Source organism: Sorex araneus, chromosome 9 (genome assembly GCF_027595985.1).
Source record: "Sorex araneus isolate mSorAra2 chromosome 9, mSorAra2.pri, whole genome shotgun sequence".
NCBI classification, from domain to species: Eukaryota; Metazoa; Chordata; class Mammalia; order Eulipotyphla; family Soricidae; genus Sorex; species Sorex araneus.
In genome coordinates this window covers 49304435-49328492 of record NC_073310.1, presented here as the reverse complement: position 1 = coordinate 49328492, position 24058 = coordinate 49304435, and the positions used below count along the sequence as shown (strand labels likewise).

The window sequence follows — 24058 nt, the reverse complement described above, 5'->3', positions numbered from 1 at the left end:
TGCTAGCGTTCCTGTGATTGGAGGTACGTGCCTCTTGCCCCTCATCTCAATTATGCTGTACTTGTTGGCTAATTTATAAAACACCTATCCAATGAAAACAAAAAGGCAACCACTTCCAAGGAGTTTCAAAAAAAAACTGAGAACACAAGAAATTATTCACAATTAGGTAATGGGTGGATGATAACAGCTCCCACCGTATACAGAGATCCAACAAGCATACAAATGAGTCCATGTTGTTCTGAAGGAGAAACAGATAGTGTGACTTTAAGGTAAGCTTAGGCTAAGCTTCCCTGACCTTCTCTTCTAGTAGACTGAAGGAGAAAGGACCCCGTGCTCTAGACTTAGAAAGATTAAGTGTCTAACTCATCTCCCTGGGAGCCTTCTTGCAGCAGGGAAAACAAGAAAGACAGCTGAGTTTATAAGATGGTGAGGGCCATAGATGGGGTGTACTGAAAGATGAAGAAACAGGAGGCCGAGTGCTACAGACTCGGCTTTTAAGTGGGATCACTCTCTGTGACCCGCACATTTCCCAATCTCTCCAAATGTCAGTGTCCTTATTTAACAAATGACGAGAGTTGGCTCTCCTTTATAGAACTACTGTGAGCACTAAAAGTACTCCGCACAGTTGGGCCACTTAGTAAGCATTTAATATGTGATAACTATTCCAGGAATAGCAAGTTTGTCATTCCTTTTACACCCAGTACATCCATGCTTTCTCTCTCCAGTACCAGGTAAATGGCCCCTCTCTGCAGCCCCTTAGAAGCTGAATGTTGCTGTGGAATGTACTTGGGCCATGTAATATGGGGGAAGTTCTCTTGGAAAGAACATAGGGGCTGGCAGAGTCTGTCACTCACTCTCATTCCCTCTGCTTCCCTTTATGCTGGAAACCTTTCAGATAGTGACCAATTCCTGGGGTTGGAGTTGTGTGTGTGTGTGTGTGTGTCTTGGTGTGTGTGTGTTGGTGTGATAAGAGGTGGAGCAGAATCCACAGCCAACCCAAGACAAAGGTAGAAAGACATACATTGCAAGGACTGGAGTGGTGGTAGTGGGGACAAGGGTACTCTCTTTCTTCTAACCACGTTTTGATGGAGTTGATTCATTTGAGATTATTTTTTTATGGGCCAATCTTGAGTGTGTCTTACTCCTGAGAATGATGTCAATCCTGTCTTGTCTTCTGGTGCCTTCTGAGAGCCTACTTTGTTTCTATGTTCCCACTGACAGGACACTGCTTTGCACAGAGGAAATGCTATGCTTGCAATTTCAGGACTCATGCAAGATTACGGGTCCCTAAATTATCAAGAGCTCTCCACATGGCCAAGAACAGGGCTATATTACCAGGCAAACACGCTTAGCACTGCAAAATGTGGACCTCCTTGGAGAGGCATGTTTGCAATCATACTGAACTGCTTGTTGGTTTGAGGATGTGCGAAAATAAGTATTCAGGCATAGGCAAATTCATTTCACTTCTACCTTGATCTAGAGCTGCACCTCGCAGTCCCAAGGTAAACGTCTCATCTTTTCTCACCCTCTCCACATTTCCCTGTGTTATCATTTGGAGGTTAGCATGAGTTCAGCATCCTGTAATAGGCCATTTCACTTTAAGTGTATGTTAAACTAATATTGACCTTTCCAAAGTAAAACAAAATCTGGTATTTGTGCTCAAAAGACTGAAACAGCAATAGATGTGGAAAGCAAGGGATTAATCATTTTTTTTCTTGCTTAGAAACTCTCTCTGGGAATCAGTCATTTTTATATAGCTAGAAATGAATGTAAGACAGGATCTGCCTATTCTCCTGAAGAAAACCCAGATCTTTCAGAAAATAAACTGTAGAATTCATCCATAGTTCAGCCCAAGGAGCCAGATATGGACGTTTCATTGGACAGAAGGTGAAAACTTGAGGAAGAGAGCACCAGGTCATGGTGAGAGTGTGCAGACATGAATGTTGGACAAGTTTAAGCCCTGCAAAGGGTTCCAGGAAGTGTCAGGAGATGGGGGATGGAGGCCTGCTGGGTTGGAGTTCGGGCGTCTGTGGGAAATAGCAGGGTTAGAGCGTGAAAGGGAGTATCTGAACAAAGTACTGAAAACAAAAGAAATATCATTAATGATACAAATACACACATTTCATACTTATTTGTGCATAAAAAATCCACAGACTAGTGCCCTCCATCAAAGCACTTCTTGGGAAGGTTCTATATATAGACTTTACAGAAAAAAAGAAGCCTCCACCCATTTCTTCTCTTCTCCTCCCCTGTAAAAACCAACAAGCAAAAAGTCCTTGACATAGAAATAATGATTTCACACACGTCTATAAGTAGGGTTAATATATTTCATCAAGGAAATGAAAATCTGTTGAAGTAGGAAGTCTATCAATAGAAAATGTGTAGTTGTTAGGCGAAATCAGATCTCTTAGTTGTTAGCAATGTGAGACATCTGTGCTCAAATTCTGTGAAGAGTCATATGTAAATATCTAAGATGCCAAATAGGTTTCCAGGGACATGATATGGACCTGATTTTCTCAGGTCATATTCACACATGGTGGTTTTGCAGTGATCACACCACTGTCCTTCTCACTAGAAGGTATTTGACATGGCACTGCCATTTCTTTCACGATTTGGGGACCACCTCTGGTGGTGCTCAGGGGATGCTCCAAGACTTTGTTGTCCAGGGGACCATGCTCAGGATGAAACTCAACACTCCAGGCAAAGCATGAATCCAGCCTTTGAACTATTTCACCTTCTCCAGATGACTAAAACCTCCTTCCAGACTAAAGGCACCACGGGAGATGTCACATACCTGAATCCATTCTCTATAGGAATCTTCTCCAGGTGTCCAGCCATTTTCAGGGTAGTTGAGGCGGGAGCGCTCTGCAGACCAGTTGGTGCTGTACTGGGAAGAAGCTGTGATTTGATCAGAATGAATCTCTCCTGATTCCATGCCCAGAGCTTCCATACATTTGAAATCTGAAGGGAAGGGAAATGAAGCCAGAGTTATTAAGACACACAGGACCTATTCTGCCTATTTCCTTTTTTGATCTGGCAGACTGAAAAGTTCATTTTGGAATTCACATGAAGTTCTTCCAAAAGATGACAGCAGGGGACTTATTGGAATGTAGCACTGAGATATGCACTTTAGATAATAACTTTTATAAACAAGGCTATGAAGACTCATAGTGATTCATTGATTCATTATGTTCCTTACTGGATTTGTGTCAATGGAAATACTATTAGAAATCTTTTAGGATATCACAGAAATTTTGATTCATTTTCAAGATAAAGATGATATGAATACATATTGATAACGTATACTTTAGCAAAAATAATACTATTGAATTATTTTCTCTAGTTGCCTATAAAAGAGAAAACAAGGCCACATTCATTTGCAACTCATAGACAGTGGACAGTGGGTCTGACTAAACTCTGTCTTTTGGGTTCCTTGCAATAGGCTTAGAGGCTGCCTCTCTCTCTCATTCCTTTGTCCTCATGGCTCCTGCTTCTAGTGTAGTCATGATCCTTAACGACCTTGTCCCATTGTATTAAAACAGCAAACTGATCATATGAAACTCTCTTAGAGGTGTCAAAGAACACCATAGTTGTTCACCTAACAACATGATACACATAGTGCTGACTGTGCATCATAAGAACATATTCCATGAGGCCCCACAAACTCAGTGAAACAGTGAAAATTGAGAAGATATTCACTGTATCACTGTCATCCCATTGCTCATCAATTTGCTCAAGCGGGCACCAGTAATGTCTCCATTGTGAGACTTGTTACTGTTTTTCGCATATTGAATACACCACGGGGAGCTTGCCAGGCTCTGCCATGCGGGCGGGATACTGAGAAGATATTACATTCATTTTTAAAGAACTAGTTTTAGGAAAATATGACTCCAAAGTTCCAAAGGGCTTTTGAGATCAAGTATAAGATTCTCAATTGTCCAGAAATCCCCCATTAACCAAAATCTCCAATTTTCTGAACTTCCCTTTGTATAAGATAAGGTTTTATAGCATAAATGGTTTTCTTTCATTCATTTCATACTTCTAGACTTGTTTGCAACATAATAATACTAAAAGGCACAAAATAAATAAACTGGTCATATAAATTAAGTATGAAAACACTTTAGAATTTTAAGGGGCTTTCAAACAGCCCCATTCTCTCCTTTATAACTTTACAACATGACAGCTAAGAGCTAAAAAAAATACACAATTTCCTCATTGTTTTTTCAGTTTTTTCTCTTGGGCCCTTCAAAAAAAGTGAGACCATATACACATTGAGAAAAGATGGAGTGGGTTGAATATTTTATCAGAATACAAACACAGATCACTCACTTTTCTGTTATGGAATGCTGTTACCAAAATGAAAGGCGTTTCATATTTTGCTTTAAGAAAAAAAAGTGGTGCCATTCCCAGCAGTGCTTGATTTAGTGCTATTGGCCTGAGAACTTGATACTCAGGCCTGGCAGACCTTGGGGCTTCCAGGGGTTATCTGGTGGTACTGGATGGGGTGGGGGTCCAGGTGCCAGACACCAGGGCTCACATATATAAGGCAGGTATGTGCTGTACCACTTAAGCCATCTCCCAGGTACTGAATATCCTTTATGTTTACAAAAGGAAAGAAAGAAAAACTAAAAGGCTTGTCAGGGTCTTGCATAACCAAACCTTTATGGACTGGACTGTCCATCTGTGTCACTGTGCCATCAGTGTGCGGTGCAAGTTTGCCTCGAACATCCGCTGTCAAAACGTGTCCTTTGATGATTTCAGCTCAGCATGTATTCTAGGAGACCAGGTAGTTGGTCTGGCCATATTTCATTGTCTCCAACCACATTTTTTTGCTATTTCCCAATTTCCTCCCATCATCTTAGAGGCTTCCAAACACCGCTTCCATGAATGGTTTTAATAAGAAAGCACACCAAACAATCCTTCCTATTGCTATTCATAAGAAACCATTTCAAAGGGAAAGAAAGCAACAAACAAACACGGGGCACTCCGACTCACAAACGCTTCCTTGGCGTTTCATGTGGCCCCAGGTGTGTGAGGAGCAATGACAGAATATTTCCCACAAGGCTCTGAGAAATGAGTCAACACTGACCTTCCGAGACAGTGCTCTGCAGGACACTGTAGTTTGCTGAGAAGCCTTCTTTAGCAATCGCACTGTCGGTGTAAAAAACCATGGATAGAATCCCTGACGAAGAACGGATTCGACCCGGTGTTTTCTGGCCACAGTAACGTCCAATGTGAGGGCCAACTGGAAGGGGGAGAAAGGTAGAGACTGAGCATATCTTTGCTTCAACAGCAGATGCAAGAAGCATCATTCACAAGCCGGCATCCCAGCAGAGCCCAGAGTGCTTCCTGCCCTGAGCAAGTCTACTCTGGTTAACTGGTTTGCACTGAACATATTGGATCTGGTTTGCTGAGAGGATTTTAAAGTGAGCTCAGAAGGGCAATAACAGACCGAACCACATTCCCCAGTGAGCGGATTTTTTTTTCAGGAACAGTATTGAAATGCTTGCTTCAATTGCAAAGGATGAGATCTGGGCTGTCAAATGGCACCTGGCATTCATTTCTGGGACCAAACTGCACACACTGTGCAACGCCGAAAGATTCCAGCTCGGCTCTGCTCCCAGGTCTCTTGGAGTTGCCTGTCTTCACTTCTGTCATTCTGGAAGGAGATCCGGGAGAGGTCCAGGTCCTGGAAACTGGCCCCAGGGAACTAGTACCAAAAGCACCAAGAGTCTGATGAGCACAGGGTAACCCTGATTGATTTCTCTCCTCATCTTACATGTATTTTACAAAAGTTCTTAACTTTTGTCTTGTCTTTCAATTTTATTTCCCCACTTCCGCTTTGCATCCCTTCTTTGTTGTTATTGAAATAGCAGGTGATCTCTTACACAAAAGGTGTGAGTTTACAGATTGTACTGTGGTCCTTGCTGGGGGTAGCACATCAGGCGGCAGTGCTCCACACACTTGGCTTTGGTGCTCACCATGGGTGGTATTCTTTAATTGTGGTGCTTGCACACTTGCCAATTATAGCTGTCATTCAGTGGGAGTGAATGCACATTCTCACTGCCATGCTCACTGGGATTACTGCAGGGCTCACAAGGGCACTTGCCTAAGGCCACATATCTGGGTGATTATGCTTGCCCAACTTTTATGTATTTGGGGTGGTTTTTGCCCTTCCTGGTGGTGCTCGGGCTCTGGACTTACTCTGGCTCTGGACTTAAGAATCATTCCTGGTTGTGATCGTGGGACCATATGAAGTGCTGGGGAGTGATCTCAGGCTAGCTGCTTGCAAGGCAAGCACCCTAACTCCTGTACTCTTGCACATCTTTTAGTCAGAATTAAAAGTTTTCATGCATTCTGGGCCATGGAGTGACCAGAAATTGTTTGCAGGGCTGTGGATCACAGTGAACAGAATTGCTCGGGCCTTACTAGGTATAAGTGGCAGCACTGGGGATCGAAACCACAGCCTTATGCTTGCAAAGCAGGCATTCTGAGCCACTCTAAGTTTCTGAGCTGTCCTCATTTATCTTTCTTTTGGCCAGAGGAGTGAAGGGAAAACTGCCAAGTGGTAACCGTGGGCCTCCAGGGCCACATCTTTTCGTGCTCAAAGATCTTTAGGTCTCTGTCCCACAAGGTGTGGGGGTCATGTGGTGCTCAGAATTGTACTGAGGTCATTCTCATGCAAGGTGTGTATCCTAACTTCTACATTATTTTTCTGGCCCCTCATTTTATCTTTTAATCCATGTATTACTGGGATAGGCGTCACAAGCGTGGACAAACAATGGATCATATCCTAATCACTTTCTCTAGAGATTAATGAATAATTATAGTAATTATGTAATTGATAATAACACTAATTAACAGTTATAAAAGTTAATAGATTTGAAACAATAGATGACAATAATTTACACATAATTTTGCAAGTCGTAATCAAAATGAAAGGAAATGCATCTTTCTGGCTTCAGTCTTTGTTCTTTTTACTCTCAGAAAAATGACTGCACGACAGTGTCCAGTGGGCAAGAGATGGCCCCAAACAGTTAGTGGATGATTCACCAGGTTAAAAGTGCTCAAGGCATGGAAATCAATATCAAAAACAAAGACAAAAGTTATAAAGTCATGTTGCAATTTGTCTTACATTGGTCACTCCATTGTTGAAGTACTTTTAGAGAAACCTTGGAAATTAGTTATTGTGAGCTGCAGAAACTGCCTGGGCTTGGGGAATCTTTCTATTTCCCTGTCCAGATTAACAGCAAGACAAAAAAAATGTCTTTTCCTCCAGGATTTTTCATTGCACATATGGTAAAACTGCACCAGATGGTTTGGGCTTAGAAGGACAATCTGGTGTGGCCCATTTCCCCCTCCAAGAAATCCATGGTTCTGTGCATTTCGACCAAGAGTTATTGCTTTGTTCAAAGCAGCACACTGGAGAAACCCTTCCCTGGAGGGTTGGACCATCGGCAAGGCCGTGGAGTTCCCAGGCGTAGGAGCAACGTGGCTGCAGAAGGCAGCTGATGAGGGCTCGCACAATGAACGTCAAGTGTGATAGCAAAAGTGAGACCTTCCAGAGCACCCTGATCTTTCTGACCTCCCCGCTTCCACCACACACACACACACACACACACACACACACACACACACACACACTCCAACTGAGTTCCTAGAGGGCAGCTAATACCAGTTCCCTGCTTGTGAGAGTGCCCAGATCTTTTGCTAACAGGCTTTCAGTTTTGGGGCCAATCTTTTTTTGCTAACAGGCTTTCAGCTTTGGGGCCATCTCAGAACAACAGCAACACTAAGCCAACTATTTTACATATTTAAATGAGTGCAAAATGGCTACTCTGAATATCTGATCATGTTTCCATGTGTTCCAAGTAATTGAGCTGACTGAATTCAAAGGGTTTTCTCTGAATTGAATCTTAACTCTCAAGCAATCAAATATTTGTTAGATGTAGGTAATTATTTTGAAGCATATAAAGAGACTGACCATTGAGAGGGGTTGATACAGATTCTATCTAAGCAACATGTGGTCATGAGCATTTGCTTTGCATTATAGGAAGAAATTTAAGTTACATTTGGCTTCTCAAGTTGGCAGAAGAAAAGCATCTCAGAAGAAACTTGGTAATTTTTTTGTTTGCTTCTCTTTAGCATTAATCCTGACCTTAGATTCTCCAACAAGTACACATTCTTCACCAGATTTTCTTCATTCTGAATGTGTCCCTACCACCAGTTGGAAAATTTCCCTTCCCCACGGAAGTGCAAAACTGCAATACACATGCATGAAAAGGTCTTCTTGCTGTTGTCATATACTCACGTTACTCCTTTCCTCAAGAAGAATCCCTATTTCTACTCTTCAATCCTTATCATTAGGGTCCATTTGTGATCCTAGAGTCCACTCACTCTCCTTCCCTTTTTCTCTCCCTTAAATCCCCCTATTTGTGATGTCTAGCAATTTTTTATTTTGCAGGGAGACTTTTGCAACCCCCAATCCTGGGTTTCTTCTATGATCAGCACAGTAACAGACATTACCAAGAATACAAAAACACAAGGGAACTGTAGTCACCCCCTTAAGTCATGATTCCTCCCCCTCCTCATAACTGATTCCTGTTGGGGGAAAACAGGAGGGGGAGGGGCCGTCTCTTTGAACGAGCAAACAGAAGAGAACTTGTCTGATGCAGACTCATAATTTAGAGAGTCTCCATGACTCACTGGTTTATAATGTTTAAGACACGCTGGGTAAATCTGCCTTCTGTCCTTTAGAACATTGCCCCCGGACAGTGCCGAGCAACTCTCTTTAGGAGCCCTGAAGACATGGAGTGAAAGGCTTTTTCGACTGTAATACAAAGAAGTATTGAATTTTCCTGAACAACAGCGAGACCTTAGTCTTGCAAGCTAATGCAATATTGATCTGAGCAAGAGAGGATGAAGTACTCTCGCCTGTCTTCTGTATGTGCTCATTTGTGTATTTACATGAACACAGCTATTGGATTCCCAACTTCCGTTATTGAAGACCCAGAGGCTAAGAAGATGAATGAAAACTGTCACAAACAGACAAAATATTCAAAAACTGAATTACCCAAGAATTTTGGCAAGTCAGGCACTAGGTATCTCTCGGAGCTCGGCAGTGATGAGTATCTTCTCAAGTGTGAAGGTAATATGGATTTATGCTCATTGAAACATACACTTACCACTGGGAATGCTAATACTACATTCTTTGCATTTTCCTATTAATCTCTCCAATCATTACAACCCAACTTCAGAATCAGGAAATTTGGCATTTTGCCAACATTTTAATGCAGAAAAAAAGGCAATGATCTACTGTAGTTACTATTAAAAATGAGGTACTTTGACTAAATAAAGAGAAGGAGAATTGTTTCAAAAGGGTACAAGCTTGGCTATACATACTTTCCTTATAAAAATAAACCCTTTGGTGGAGAATATTTATTTGGACTTAATAATTTTCCCCCAGAAAAGAAATGCATATATTTATATCATTTATATCTTAGCTGTTTACATTTCATATTTTTAAAATAATTTAAAATGTTCATATAAATTCTAATATTAAAACTTTAGGACAAAAAAAATCAAACACAACACCAAACAACTCATCTGTCTTTTAAGATTCTTACTCCTAAAATCATTGGAGGTAACAATTGAAGTTCCACTTTCTTCCACCAGTCTAGACAGGGAACTGAATTCATTTGCCCCCATATACTGATGTAGTGTGAGCTAAGCCTGCATGTTTGTCTTCATAATTTAGTCCAACCATTCGGAGTATCTACCAGTAAGGGCTTAGCTCATGGTTCTTAAACCATATGTAAACTTCAGAGTTGCTACTTGTGAATCCATAAAGCTTCAAAGAGTGATAGATGGAGACTTGTGATTCATGATGGGCGTGACTTGGAGTTCAAGTTTTGAAGTAAACTGCTTTTCTTCAAAGTCGATCTGAATCAATGGGTAGCTTTCAATTACTAAGTCATCTAATTCAATGTTTATGATAAAATGCAACATAAAATCACTTGCTGGTTAAAAGCCTTCAGCGCCTTCTGGTTGTTGTTTTTGGAAAGCATATCAAAGACTAAAAGCAATTTTGCTGGCAGAGGAACTGAATGTGTTGAACTACTATGACAAAATGTTTCTAGTGCCACTGACAAGACCCCAGGCACTCTCAGGCTCTCTTTGTGCCTAAAATAAGAGAGTGAGATGTTGTGCAGGTGTAGATTACACCAGGATACAGGCAGCAGTACCTTAACAAATCCACAACAAACATGTATTTCACATTCTAAAGCCCGTTTTTACAGGAAGTAAGTTGAATACAATATAGTTGAAAATGGATGAATTGCAAGGCTGATAACTTTTTTTTTTTTTTGCATTTTGGGTCACACTCAGCGATGCACAGGGGTTATTCCTGCCTCATGCTCTCAGGAATTACTCCTGGTGGTACTCAGGGGACCATATGCAATGCTGGGAATGGAACCCAGATCTGACAGCCTCCTGCAAGGCAAACACCCTACCCACTGTGCTATTGCTCCAGCCCCAAGGCTGATAACTCTTATTGTTAATTGTTCCTTACTTTAACTCAGTGATTTTCTAGAGCCAGAAAATTACCACCTTGAAAAAACCTTGACACTAATAACAACGTGCTTCTTTCTAAAAGTATTCTAAATAAGTTGGTTGATTGGACCTCCTTTTCAGACACCAATTTATATGTAAGTTCTAGAAAGGAAGTCTGCAAATTTGGTTTGTGATCAAATAAACCCATTATTAAATGTTCCAACTATTATTACAATACTATTATAATATTGTTTTTCTAATTATTAGATTGGATATTTGGAAATCAGACACTACTCTGTTTGGGCAAATCTTATTATCTAATGAAGGAGTTCCCGTAAGATCTTTCTAACCCAACTTATCTAGTACAGAACAAACTTAACACGTGTTAACTCACCAATTTACCCCAAGGTCAAGTTTTCTTTGAACCCAACTTCCCCTCAAAACTCATTAATGTTGAAGACCATATCTAACTCGAATGACACTGATAATTTTAATGTCATTTCAAAGGTAAAGCAATCTCACTATACTTGCTCTTTGTTCCTATTTAGGAATATTTTAATTTTTTGATGAATTTAATGTTTACATAAATATTTTTAGGGACAGCCTTTTAAACAGTGCCTCAAGGCCACATCCTTATAGTGCTTGGAGAACCATGATGTTCCAGGGATTGACCTAGTGTTGACAGCATGTGAAGCAACAGTCCCAAACCCCTTTACTGTTTCTCTGGTCTCGTCATTTAGATATTTTTCCTCCATCTTGACAATAGTATCTGGCTGTTTTATAGATGATTATGTAGGGCGTTTGCCTTGCACGCGGCCGACCTGTGTTTGATGCCTTCATCCCTCTCGGAGAGCGCAGCAAGCTACCGAGAGTATCTCACCCGCATGGCAGAGCCTGACAAGCTACCTGATGTGTATTTGATATGACAAAAACAGTAACAACAAGTCTCACAATGGAGATGTTACTGGTCCCTGCTCGAACAAATTGATGAACAACGGGATGACAGTGCTACACTGCTATGTATCTCCAATCACATGATTCCTAAAAACTCCGAAGCTTCCCTGTCTGAACTGTGTGGACTGTGTTCTCTAGAGAAATCTTAATGTCAGACTGACTAACACAAGACAAGCAATGCAGCTGCAACAAATTATTTGATATTATTTCCCTCTGTTCAGAGTTTGGGTATGTGTTTTTGCTATTCACCTTCTAATTTGCAAAAATTGAAATGAAAAACTCATTTAGCTGTCTTTGTGGCTAACTGTCCCACCACCTTCAAATCTTTGTTTAAATATCACGTTCTTAATAAGACCAAACCTGAACACCCTAAGTAAAATTTTATTCACACACCCTTCTTCCCTTGCCCCAGCACTTCTCATGTCTTAACTCCTTTCTTTCTTTCATTTTCTTTTGTTTGTTTTGGGGCCACATCCAAAGGTGTTCAGAACTGACTCCTAGTTCTATGCTCAGGAATCACTCCTGTCAGGGCTTAAGGGTGCCAGGGATTGAGTCCAAGTTAACCACATGGAAGACAAATGTCTTACCCAGTTCACTCTCTCTTGACTCTCTTTGCCTTCTTTCATTTTGTTTATAGAACTCTTTATTTTCCTGACATTTCATGTCATAATTTGTGGACAATGGGCATTTATTGTCTCGATCTCCCTGGAAAAATATCAAGTCTATTGGATTATTTTGTTTACCAAGTGACTAGAAGAGTACCTGGTATACAGCAGGTGTCTAATAAATATTTTTTAAATGCACATGAAGTTTTATGGGTGAAATAATATATTTTAAAGGATGTGCTGAAGTGATTCAACTTGCCAAAGATAAAAATTCCATAAATATTAGATACAGAATCAAAATTAAAATGTTTAAAATTCTTATTTCTTTCCCAAGTTTCTAAATTTTTGCTAGTACAATGACTGCATATTTCATACTTAAGTTTTTATCAGCTACTTAACCTCTCTGGTTCATAATCTCTGCCTTTGTTAAATGAATGGCCTAGTTTAATTCATCTCAGAAGCTTTCATCCTCTGACAGTCTATGAATTAAAAACTAGGTGGCAGGTGTATGAAATGAACAAAATGGAGACTCCATTTGTGTCCCAATTCTATTATAAAAAATAGCTCTGACACGTTTCGTAATCTCTTATGGCCTCGGTTTTTTATCAAAAAATAAAGGAATTGTATTAGATAATTACTAGGGTCATTTTTGAGCACAAATCTGCCAAAAGTGTGCTCTTATTTTGCTCTATTTCCTCTCCTTTGGAGTTAGTTCAAAAAGTGATTCAGGTATCGGGAGACTTGTAAAAGGATCCCAGTTCCCTGCCTCCACCCAGTTCCTTCCCTTTTGTGGAGATGATTCCTGTCCTTACCATCAGGGAATCCATCCCAGATTTCTAGTCGGTCATAGCGACAGAATGCTCCCCCAGGAGGATTTGAGTCAGGCTCCAGATCAAAACTTTCAAATTCCAGAATTATCTCTGACATCTTTGGTGCAAAGATGATATAAGTGCACTCAAGACTGTTAGGGTATTTTTCAGGAAATCCAGGGGACTTTATTACTCCAGTTGGTGTCGTGTGGTTCTGGGAGCACTCTGGACCTATGGGTGAAAGAGAAAAAGGAGCACAATGAAAAGCCCACTTACATAACTTCAAAAAGAATAACTCGGGCAAAGATGGCACATTTCCTCATAAAAGCCTACCATTATAATCACTGTCCTAATCATTCATTACTCAGCCTTCATAAAGCAGTGATAAGGACAAAAAGCCAACTTTAGATTTATTATGTTCCATTTGTGTAGAACAATTTTAAAACTTCTGCTGTTGCAGAGGGAAAAAAAATGACAAACATAAAATCATGTGGGAACAATGAATGAGTAAGCTACAGAAATCTCGACAGAGCCCCAGAGAAATAATTATAGTCCCTTCAAGCTTAAATCTTTAAATCTTGAGGCTGACAGCCCTTTATTGGTGAAATAGAACATTTACAAAGGCGAGAGAGAGAATTCAGTGGAGGGAGTTTGGGTTTCAGATTCCTATACCAGTGACTCAGTAACTCTGCCAGATGTGACCTATGCCTCTTTGACAAACTAAATGTGAAAGGTAATTCGTACATGTACCCAGGGTGAGTGACTCATTCTGAGTGGTGTTGACACAGGTGTGCCGGTAAAGTGAGGCTGTTAGTAAGGGCATGATAAACTATGATTACAGGCCATATGCCTAGGCATCTACCTGATATCAATTTTGACATCCTAACCTTCTCTGTATACCAGTTACAGTATAGTATGCTACTCTAAAATTAGGCATATATTTGTGTTTTGTACATATTTTATGGAATGCTTCATGAATTTGCATGTCATCCTTGTGCAAGGGCCATGCTAATCTTCTCTGTATCATTCCAATATATGCTGCCAAAGCTGGATTGATAGCACAGCGGGTAGGGTGTTTGCCTTGCACGCTGCCGACCCCGGTTCGATTCCTCACTCCCTCTCAGAGAGCCCGACAAGCTACTGAGAGCATCTCTCCCAAACAACAGAGCCTGGCAAGCTGCCCATGGCGTATTTGATATGCCAAAAACAGTAACAACAAATCTCACAATGGAGATGTTATCGGTGCCCATCAGAGCAAATCGATGAGCAATGGGATGACAGTGGCAGTGACATATATTTATAATGTATAACTTTTTGTGACAGATGAGCTATGCCTGGTGGTATTCAGGGGCTAATTGTGGTCCCACGCTCCGCATGGTCATTCCTGGCTATCCTTGGAAACCTCGAAGTACTGGAGATTGAAAGAAGAACATCTGCGTGCAAGGTAAGTGCATTAACCCCTGTACCATTTCTCAGCCTGGGAATGTGTGACTTTAATCAGTATTATAAGCATTATCAAGACTCATCAAATTATGGTGGTGTCTAATTTAGATGAGCCGAGCACCTGCATATTTTTATTGTACACTGACCTTGTGACTCCATGAATGACCAAAATTTTAGTGAATTATATCCAGCAGTGCAAAAGGGGGTCTTCACCACACAAGTGCAAAACACCTCTCATTCCATGGACCTTAACACAAGGACACTGTCCCTGACCACCACACTATTGCCATGATATTCAGAGAGACTTTAAAACTGTGAATCAGAGGTGACTTGACCATTTTTGAACTTTGAGTTCCAATTTGAGGATATTTAATTGTACAATTCTTTTCTGGGGTCATTGTCTCATGGGTGGGTAGGTTTGGGTTCACCTCCATAAAAGGAAGTTGATTGAGATTGTTCTTTATAAAATACTATATCGAAGCACCAAAGAATAGCTAAGATACACATAATATTTAACTAGAAGACCTCTATTTTTGTAAACTGTACCTTGGTGTTTATGGTAGACTTCTGGAAAAAAAAACCACAAAAAACAATTACTCTTTCCACACATTCGTATCAGATATCCAGGTAGAAAAGAGTATTTATTACATGGATCCAATAAGTTTTCTCCATAGGATTCTAATTTGTCGAAATTCCCTCCTAAGCCTTATCATATGTGGTTCGTTCATCACCACAGTGGCTTCAAATGCTGAACTACTACATTCTGCTCAAAAAGTTTTATTCTTTTGTTTTAACTTTCTCTTATACTCCACCCTTGGAAGTGCTCGGAGGATAACCCAAGCTCACTGTTCTAGGTCACTACCGCTGGTGCTGGTGGAAGCGAGGGACTCTGCAGTACCAAGAATGAAACTGGGCCTCCCCCAGGCGAGCATGTGCACATCCCACTGCACTCATCCCACTGCACACTCTGGCTCCTCTAATGTTGTTTCACATGTGATATTTTGCTATGTCATTTCCAAGTGAGGAGACTGTATGATGTATTGTATTATGTATAATCTGTTTCTAAAGTTACTTGGTGACTTGTGAGAGGACAGAAACTATGACACTTTACATCATTAATTCACTGAAGAAAGTATATACACATTTACATAGATATATGTCTTTTCATGTATACATATACATATATTTGATACGATTTTCATATATATACATATATGTATAGTATAATGTAAACCTTTTAGACTTGTATTTCTAAAATGTAGAAACAAGTGACCCTCAAGACAGTCAACCATTTCTCTGAGGTAGAAAAATCCTTCCCTACATTCTTGCATATTAAAGCGAATAGTAGAGTTAAATGCAGGCACTAATACCTTTTGCTTAAAAAAGGTAAGATTATTCAGGTGATATTAAAATTTAATGAGAAAAAATGATAGGAATTAAAGGCATACTTTCCAAGTTAGCTAAAATTCAAGGTTCTCACCACAGACTCTCACATTCATAGAAGCTAGACCAGTTCTTAGGTATTTTTGACCAAACACTGGGCAATTCCATGAAGTAGTGGAGAACTGGATGGATCATTGGGAGATGAGAATTTCTGCCCTGCTTTTGCCACTAACCTCCTCTATAGCTTAAGGCAACCTATAAATCTTTTGTGTCCTCAGATTCTGTGTATAATAAATTGGAGGCCAACTTTATGATGGGGGGAATCCTTTTAATTCAAAGATTCTCTAATTTCTGACTTCTTCCACTCTATATTAATTTTTTCTAATATTTTCCTTATTTACTCTTGCAGAAGCTTGCCACTGACTCAGCATGGGCTTCTTGAGGCAGAATTCTGGTGACTATAGGTGAAGTTAGCTGGAGTGAGAAAGAGAAGCAGCCTCACATGGAAGGTATAAAGGGGCTAATTGTAAAAGGTAGCTCTCACAGCCTCTGGGCACTCTGTTTGTAAGATGGAAAGTATCTTGTAGCTCTCCAAAAACATCATCTTTATTTGTTATGTATAACAGGATAAATAATAAATAACAAAAGCTAAGATCCACTCTTGAAATTAAATAACAAGTGTTATGAGACTCTCAGAATTATTCCTAAATAAACAGACTCAAACTATGAAAATACCAATCCTTTTTTCAATTAATGCCATTCTTTAACCACAGCAAAACCACCCAAAAGTGGGCTACTACTTCAAATATTTGGATCCAACTGCTCCAGGTCAAGGGACAAACAGAGAAAGAGAAATATTATGTGGGGAGACTGACTTTCTAGGTGAACAAAAAGAAGTTTAGGGCTGATGGTCTAAGATTTCAGTGCCTGAAAAGAGACTCTTGGTGATTATTAAATACTTTAGACAGTAATTTATATATTTTTTGTCAACAAATGTTGGTTCGAGAAAATTGGAAAAGAATTCTTCATTCTCCTTGCATGCACTCATACCACCCCCACCCCCTTTTTTCTTTTTAATCCCCAAATTCTGTTCCCACTTGTGACTACCAAGCAGTTCTGTGAGTCTAAGGGTTTGTTTTGACTTTGTTTAGTTTGCTTATTTGTCTTATTGTCTACATATGATTGAAATTTAATTCTTAGTGACTTAGTGACCCATCTGTCTCTTTTCTCTTATAACCATCTTCAGATTTTTGAGAAGCACAAAAAATAAAGGGATATCTTCAGCCAGTTTTATGGCACCTTTTAAAACAAGTGGCACTTATGAGTAAGCAAGCAGGTTTAGCTATGTTGTGTGTGTGCCCGTGTATGTATAAACATATGGGTACAATAGGATTTATGTAATAAAGTTAACAGCTTTCAAAATGAGAAAATGTGGTTATGTAATCATCTGTTTATATTGATGTCATATATATACTATTAGTCACACTAAAGGTTTTCTAAGTATATGCTTAGAAAAACTTCTGAAGAAAGTTCTCTCCATCTATTCATATTTATAATGGTACAATGACAGATTTCTATGAAATTTAACAAAGTTGCACCAATGTTCCCTGAAGCTCCTAATGACTCCCCTTTCATTATTCTCAGTTGTCACTGACCCAAAAGACCTTAAGCTTTTGTGATTGGTGTGCTAGATTAATTTTCTACTAATAAAAAAGCATTTTTCCTGTGTTCCAGGATAATGCATTCACATGTTGAGATTATTTCTGGATCAGCACCCCACACATTAATGTCAACTTAAAAGAGAAGGCTGAATTCAACACATAAAAGAAATCTACAGGGTGTTGCTAAAGAAGAAGACATGCAGATAAAGATACATTATTTATCAATTGACTGATATGTGTGTTTAATTCCGCAAGACTGGGAGACGATGGATTGTCAGATGTTATCCCATTGTGACATATAGTATTATAACAGAGGATTAGCAAGTGATATTTATTTTCTAAGAGGAATGCCTTTTAAAGCATTACTGTTTCTTCCAAGAATTTTTTTTGCAGCCATCCCTCCATTAAGAAAAAGCATCTTTTCCCTGAATAACTTTAGAAACTCAGGCTAGGTAGACGTCTTTGTTTTTATGGGGAACTATCAGTTTTAAATTTCACAGTGAAATAAAGGCATAAAGATGGTCATTATTTTAAGGAAAGAAGGATTATTGCTTTTTTTAAGTGGGGAGCATACCCAACAGTGCTCAGAGGCTACTTCTAACAGTATTTGGAGACTATTCCCGGGGTGCCTAGGAGATGACATGGTGCCCAGGATCAAATCCAGGCCTTCCACATGCTGAGTGTTTTCTCCAGCCTTTAAGCTGTCTCTCTAGTCCATGCACACATTTTTAATGAAAGACACTAATAAAAAAATAAGTAAATGGCCCAGTGATAGCAGTGTGATTTGGGGCTGGAGTGATAGCACAGTGGGTAGGGCGTTTGCCTTGCAGGTGGCCAACCCGGATTCAATTCCCAACATCCCATATGGTCCCCCAAGCACCTCCAGGAGTGATTCCTGAGTGCAGAGCCAGAAGTAAGCCCTGAGCACTGCCAGGTGTGACCAAAAATGCAAAAAAAAAAAAAAGTGTGATTTACAAATGTATGCTTACATTTATTGTGAAATGCTACTATTGTTTGCCCTGGTTATTTGTTTCATAGATCCCTAAGATGAATTCTTTAAACTATGGAAATAAACCATCAAATAGATCCAAACAATCTTAAGAAAGTGCCCTTAAAAGCATTTTACAGAACCTATATACTGCCTAAACAGTGGTTCACTAAGGATGATGCAATTTGATTTTTAATGTTTTTAACAAAAGAACCATGATTCTCACAGTTATTGACAGTTAGTTTTAAACATATAATATTACAACACTAATATCATCACCAGCATCAACTTCTCTCCCCCAGTGTTCCCATATTCCATCCTTCCCCCACCCCGCCACCCTAGGATGATACAATTTTAATCCTGAAACACTTAAAGTTTGAGCACATTTCTTCCATATTCTCAATAATTCTCTTCTATTTAAAACATTTCTCACATCTCAAAACAGGAATATATGACATTGGACCAAAGGATAAAGGTATCACCCCCGACTTTCATTTTGTCTTATAAGAAATCAAATTAACATCAAAACACATTCAGTATACTTGTTCAGTGGCAGTTTACTCACCTCTTTTGAAAATTTCATAGCGTATGGAAAATCCTGCACCATGTGTCTCATAGTCAGAGACAAATTTGATAAAAAGAAATGGCCCCGATGACACTACAGGTGATGGAGCAATCTTTCCACAGAACTTTCCCCATAAACGTCCATTTTCATTTTCTCCATCAAAAACTTCCACGTAGTCATACCTACCAAGTAAATATGGAAGGGAACATCTTAGCAAAAAAATATGATGTTCTCAATAATTTAAACTTTAAGACATTTTTCATTTCAATCATTGAGAAAGCAGCAATTTCCAGCATAGTCTTGTCAGCGGGGGAAAAGTGTTATCTGCATTCACCACTGTACTGCATGAAGGAGAAAAAATCTGGCAAGATGAAATAATTAAAATGGACTACATCATGTCTGTATACATCATCTGGCAACACAGAACTATTAAGAATAATGGTGCCCATTATACTTGTAGACAATGTCAGTTAAAGTAACCAATTAACAAGAAAAAGAAAAATCTCATGAGCACAATTCTCTATTATTAAATTGTGTTCCTTTGTCTATGTGGTGGGTGTCAATACATAATGCTGTGCATTCTTTTCAAACTGTGAAGTTCTTTTATGAATTCAAAATGTCTCCGTGGCTGAAGCTCTCCATGAACAATACTTTGATTTCTGTGAGCGACCCTCTAAACATATGGCCACAGAATAATAAACAGATTCTTTACTGTTTGATTCAATTTCACCAAACTCCACAATGCTAAGACAAATTCTCTCACTATCCAGAGTGGCTAAAACAGAGATCTTCCCCCAAAACCCTACTCAAATAATTCCTCCAAAGAAAAAGGTTTATTTAAAAATGGAAAATAACTTTGTTTATACCCACCAGCCAGAATCTTTAAAAGATTATCACTGTTTAAAAAGGAAATATGACACAATTGAAGTCACAAGGTGATTTGATTAAAAACAACCCTAGGCTTAATAAGAGCTCACTAAGAAGATAAATGATAAAAGAAGTAACAATAAAATATTACCCTAAAGATTACATTGAGATAATAAATATGCTTTTTTATCTCTAAAAGATGGAAAACCATCTCTAATAAACTAGCCTCCCCCAGGAAAATAGAAAGATCTTTGTATTTAATCTATTTCTGGGTATCTTGTTTTTTTTTCTCTCTTTTTACTTATCAAGTCACCTAGGAGCCAGATAATTTGATTTGTCTTCCATTTTTCTTCTAGAACTGACATGAAAACATTATAATCCATTCATTTCAAACTTTTATTTCATTTCTGTGTTTAACTTGGTTCAAAAGTCCTGGGACATATTAATTTCAGGAATGGCTAAAATATGGCAGTAACATAAACTGTATCTGGCAATTTAAAAGAGATCAAAGTGGGGGAAATCTTCCTGATGACCAATGTCATCTTTAACAATCTCTTTTCAAACTGTCCAGGACACATTACTTATGTTTACAGAAAGTCTCAAGAGACAAATGCAAAGATGATATCACTAGTTAAAGTGGACAGCTTAAGGCCTTCTAAATTAAAAATGACATTACCTCATCAGTTAAAATTGTGTGCCAGCTTTGTGTATATCAAGAATAAAATAAAGCTGACATTGATGGAACTAAGCATTAACATATGTGAATTATTGTATTAACTGCATTTCCTCTGCAGCATCTGATGTTTCCAGTAGTAATCACAGACCTACCAGCACGCCTAGCCCTTTGCAAAACTACAGAATTACATAGAGGAATTGTTAGTCTCTCAATTCTTTTGGGAGGTGCCTCGAATGTGAAAAGAGGAAGAAGAGAAGAGAGGAGGAGGAAAAGGAGCCAGTGGATGAGGAGGAAGATGATGGAGAAAGCATGCTCAACGTCCTCACTGGACTATAAAGTCAAGGGGACGAGGTGGGGGGGCATGCAGGGAAGACTAACATCTTTCCATTTATTAAAGTCTCCAAAGTTGGCACGCTGAAGAAATTACTTTGATCTGTACTGTTTCTCTGACTAGTGGTCTAGATGTTTCACCCCTCACTTGCTTATAATTTCACTGTGATTTGAACAGTTGACTGTGTCTGGTCTGATGACCTATATTACAACCCAGCTTTGTAATATAGGCTTTTTACTTGAATCTTGACATGGTCAGAATACTAAGTGGCCGAATCCAGTGCATTTTGTCTCCTGGGCACAGATAGGAGAGGTGGGTCAGGCTTTCGGGAGAGCTAAGGGCATTTCTGGGAGGAGGCCTTTCTCCCAGGTATGAAAGTGAAAGAGAGAGATTGGTTAATATAGTGCTAGCGAATGCAGCAGGGAAAGAAGCTAGCATTTTAATTCAATATCTTCTAATAGTAAATATGAGACTCTCCTCTTGGCAACAGAAAAGGCTATTTTTAAAAGAGAGAGAAGGATTAGAATCTATTCCCAGCAAGAGATAAGCCACGGCATCGTTAAGTGCCAATTTTAGGAAATTGAATTAATCAGGGATACAATGGTTACATTTATAAACTGGAAAGCTGCTATCATTTTAGTACTTCCCTTCAAAGTACCTTCCAACAGGGCCCTAAAGAGTCTCACAAATAGCAGTTCATGTAAATATTCAGAAGGGTGTATGTGCACAAGTTGCAGAGGGGAGCATTGCCAAAGAAGTTAAGAAAGCAGCTTGCATCTCCCTCTGGAGTTGATACCAGTTCCACTCCATAAGTTTTTTGCTGGCAAATGTGGTGCCAAGAATGCAGCTGGTGTGCCAGCATCCCTCCCAAGGGACTAAATGTGTCACCACAGCAACGCACCCAGCCTGCATTGGCCTAAGGCCCAGGATACTGAGTTTGCAAATTTCGATCTCCCAGCCGGCCGCACATTGCTCTGTTGCTGCTGCCAGTGTGGCCGACACAGCATTTCCTGGAATGCCAAATCCCCACTCATGGCAGCAGGGGCCTACACTGGTTGAACTCTTGTTCTGAATCAACAGGCTCCTGCTACTAGCACAGGGCTGTGCTTGTTGTGTTAGGAAGCGGGTCCTTCAAAGCTCCAAGAGGGGTCATTCACAGTGGATTCCTCTTGTCATTTGGAGTCTTGCTCTGAACAGAAATGTGCCAGATGACCAGGAGGCCCTGTCTGAATTTTTCCCTCTCTGGTTCACATGGGTTCACAGTAAGGAAAGTCCTTCCTCAGATCTCCCCTTCTCCATGGATCAGCAGGTGTGGTTTCAAATGCCTCTGCTTTCTCAAAGTCACTGCCCCACTTCTTTGCTGACAGGAAAGCTCTATGTTAGTACCTGTTTGGGCTGACCAGAAGAAATCTGTGGGGAATTTTTGCTTGACGCAAGTCGAAAAATGAAAGTAGCATTCAGCACTGTGTATTTATCACAGCATTAGGTGTTAATGTGCTTTTAGGTTTAATGTGTTATTAGCTACTATTTGAGAGATTACATTTTGGGTGGGTATGGGAGTTCTAACATTTTTTCCATATTCCTGAAGGGTAATTATAGCTTTGCTTTATACCATTTCTGCACATACAATATTTCCCAGGAAAGCTTTTGGGTAGTGGGGAAAACCTATTTTCAGAAGACCACCAAACCCTTCTCTTTTAAGCATCTTCCAGTCTCATTTCTCAAAAAAAAAAAAAAAAAAAACCAAAAATGTTGAATTGTCTCCTCCTCATTCTTGTATACTAATAATAGTAACGCAGCCTCCATTTACCAGATAGCCAGGCAAACATCTGACTACTTAATGGCCTCTTTTATGATGAAGAGGTTTTCCTGAGATTTTAGTTTAGACATAATACTCTAGTCGGCTCTTCTCACCAGTTTCCTGGGCTTAGACTCTCTATTTCTTAAGCTTTCCTTTTCTTTTCTTTCTTCTTTTGAGCCTTTTTGATAACCTATTCCCTCATTCCACCTAGGTCTATGTCAATGGGAAAAACATTTTGAGTCCTAATAGAATTCCAGTTAGGTTGCCTGGAAGGATGATAAAAGAATAAAGACTGTCTTCTAAGAATTCTTGAAAGGATTACCCGGAGATTATATTTTTTCTTTTGGAAAATTTGAATTATGGTTTTAGGAAAAAGGCCAAGTAGAGGGAGAAGTGATGGGAAAATGAGAAATGCATTGAGTCACTATAAAGTGGTTTCAGAGGCTTTATAGGTATGCAAGTGCTGAATAGACAAATCGCATACTTTACTTAAATCAGGTTTTCTCTTGTGACTGCAAATGACCCTTGACTCTCTATGGTGGAGCCAGTTAATGGAAAGTTAATCCTCTGCAGGGTGTTGTCTGTACACTGAGCTACTGTACCAGGACTCCACCCCCCACCCCCACTCCCAGCACACACACTCCCAGCTTCTGGTCATTCTTGCATTATTAGGAGTGGGGATTCTAGGTGGTGGTGTCTTTTTAATCTCCTTCCAAGAGGATCTAGCCCCATGTGCATACATATATTAATAATGGAGAAATATGATGCCTGACATCATAAACCAGAGTGAGGAATGGTGTTGGCTAACATAATTTTCACCTGCAAAAAATGTGTTTCTTTGGATTGTTGGTTTATTTTGCACAAAGGCATTAACAGCCATCCCAACTGAACAACCTGTGAACAATTATAGTGCTGCTGTCCAAAAATTGCCTTATATATATTCCCCAGAAGAGAACAGATTTTCTCTGAGTATTAGAAAGGGGGTTTGGGGTGAAAATAATATCAAACCAGGAAGAGCCAATATAAAATATCCATCTGTATTTCTGAATGATTTTGCATGTTTCACTTCCTAATAGGTCTTAGCTAACTTTTAGTGTTATAATCAAGATCTGTACAAAATTTAAGAAGGTTTCTATACTTTTAGTTAGTGAAAGCACTAAAAAAAACCTATTTAGAGTGATTACCTTGCATGCAACTAATCAGGTTTGATCCCTAGCATCAAGTATGTCAGGAGTAACCCTGAGAACAGTCAAGTTACGCCTTGAGCACATTTGGCTATGGCCCCTAAACCAAGAACAAACAAAATCCAGAAAACACACACACACACACACACACACACACACACACACACACACACACACAGAGTGTTGCCTACAGCTTTATTCATAATTATGGGCCAGAATGGAAATAAAGCAGTTAGGAAG

At 39.5% G+C, this 24058-nt stretch overlaps 1 protein-coding gene and 1 non-coding gene across 3 annotated transcripts in view; both read right to left on the bottom strand.

Moving 5' to 3' along the window:
* The window catches only part of NRP1 (neuropilin 1), a 155548-nt gene that overhangs the window by 71202 nt on the left and 60288 nt on the right, over positions 1–24058 (bottom strand). For both annotated transcript variants that reach the window (XM_004605395.2, XM_004605398.2), the window contains 4 exons: positions 18960–19141; positions 12923–13150; positions 5090–5245; positions 2795–2961 (listed from right to left, as the gene is read on the bottom strand). In XM_004605395.2, coding sequence (XP_004605452.1) covers positions 2795–2961; positions 5090–5245; positions 12923–13150; positions 18960–19141 — 733 coding nt within the window. The remainder of the gene's footprint in view (positions 1–2794; positions 2962–5089; positions 5246–12922; positions 13151–18959; positions 19142–24058) is intronic.
* Positions 13875–13979, bottom strand: LOC129398977 (U6 spliceosomal RNA). The gene has a single exon (XR_008626835.1). It is a non-coding gene; the product is annotated as a U6 spliceosomal RNA (small nuclear RNA).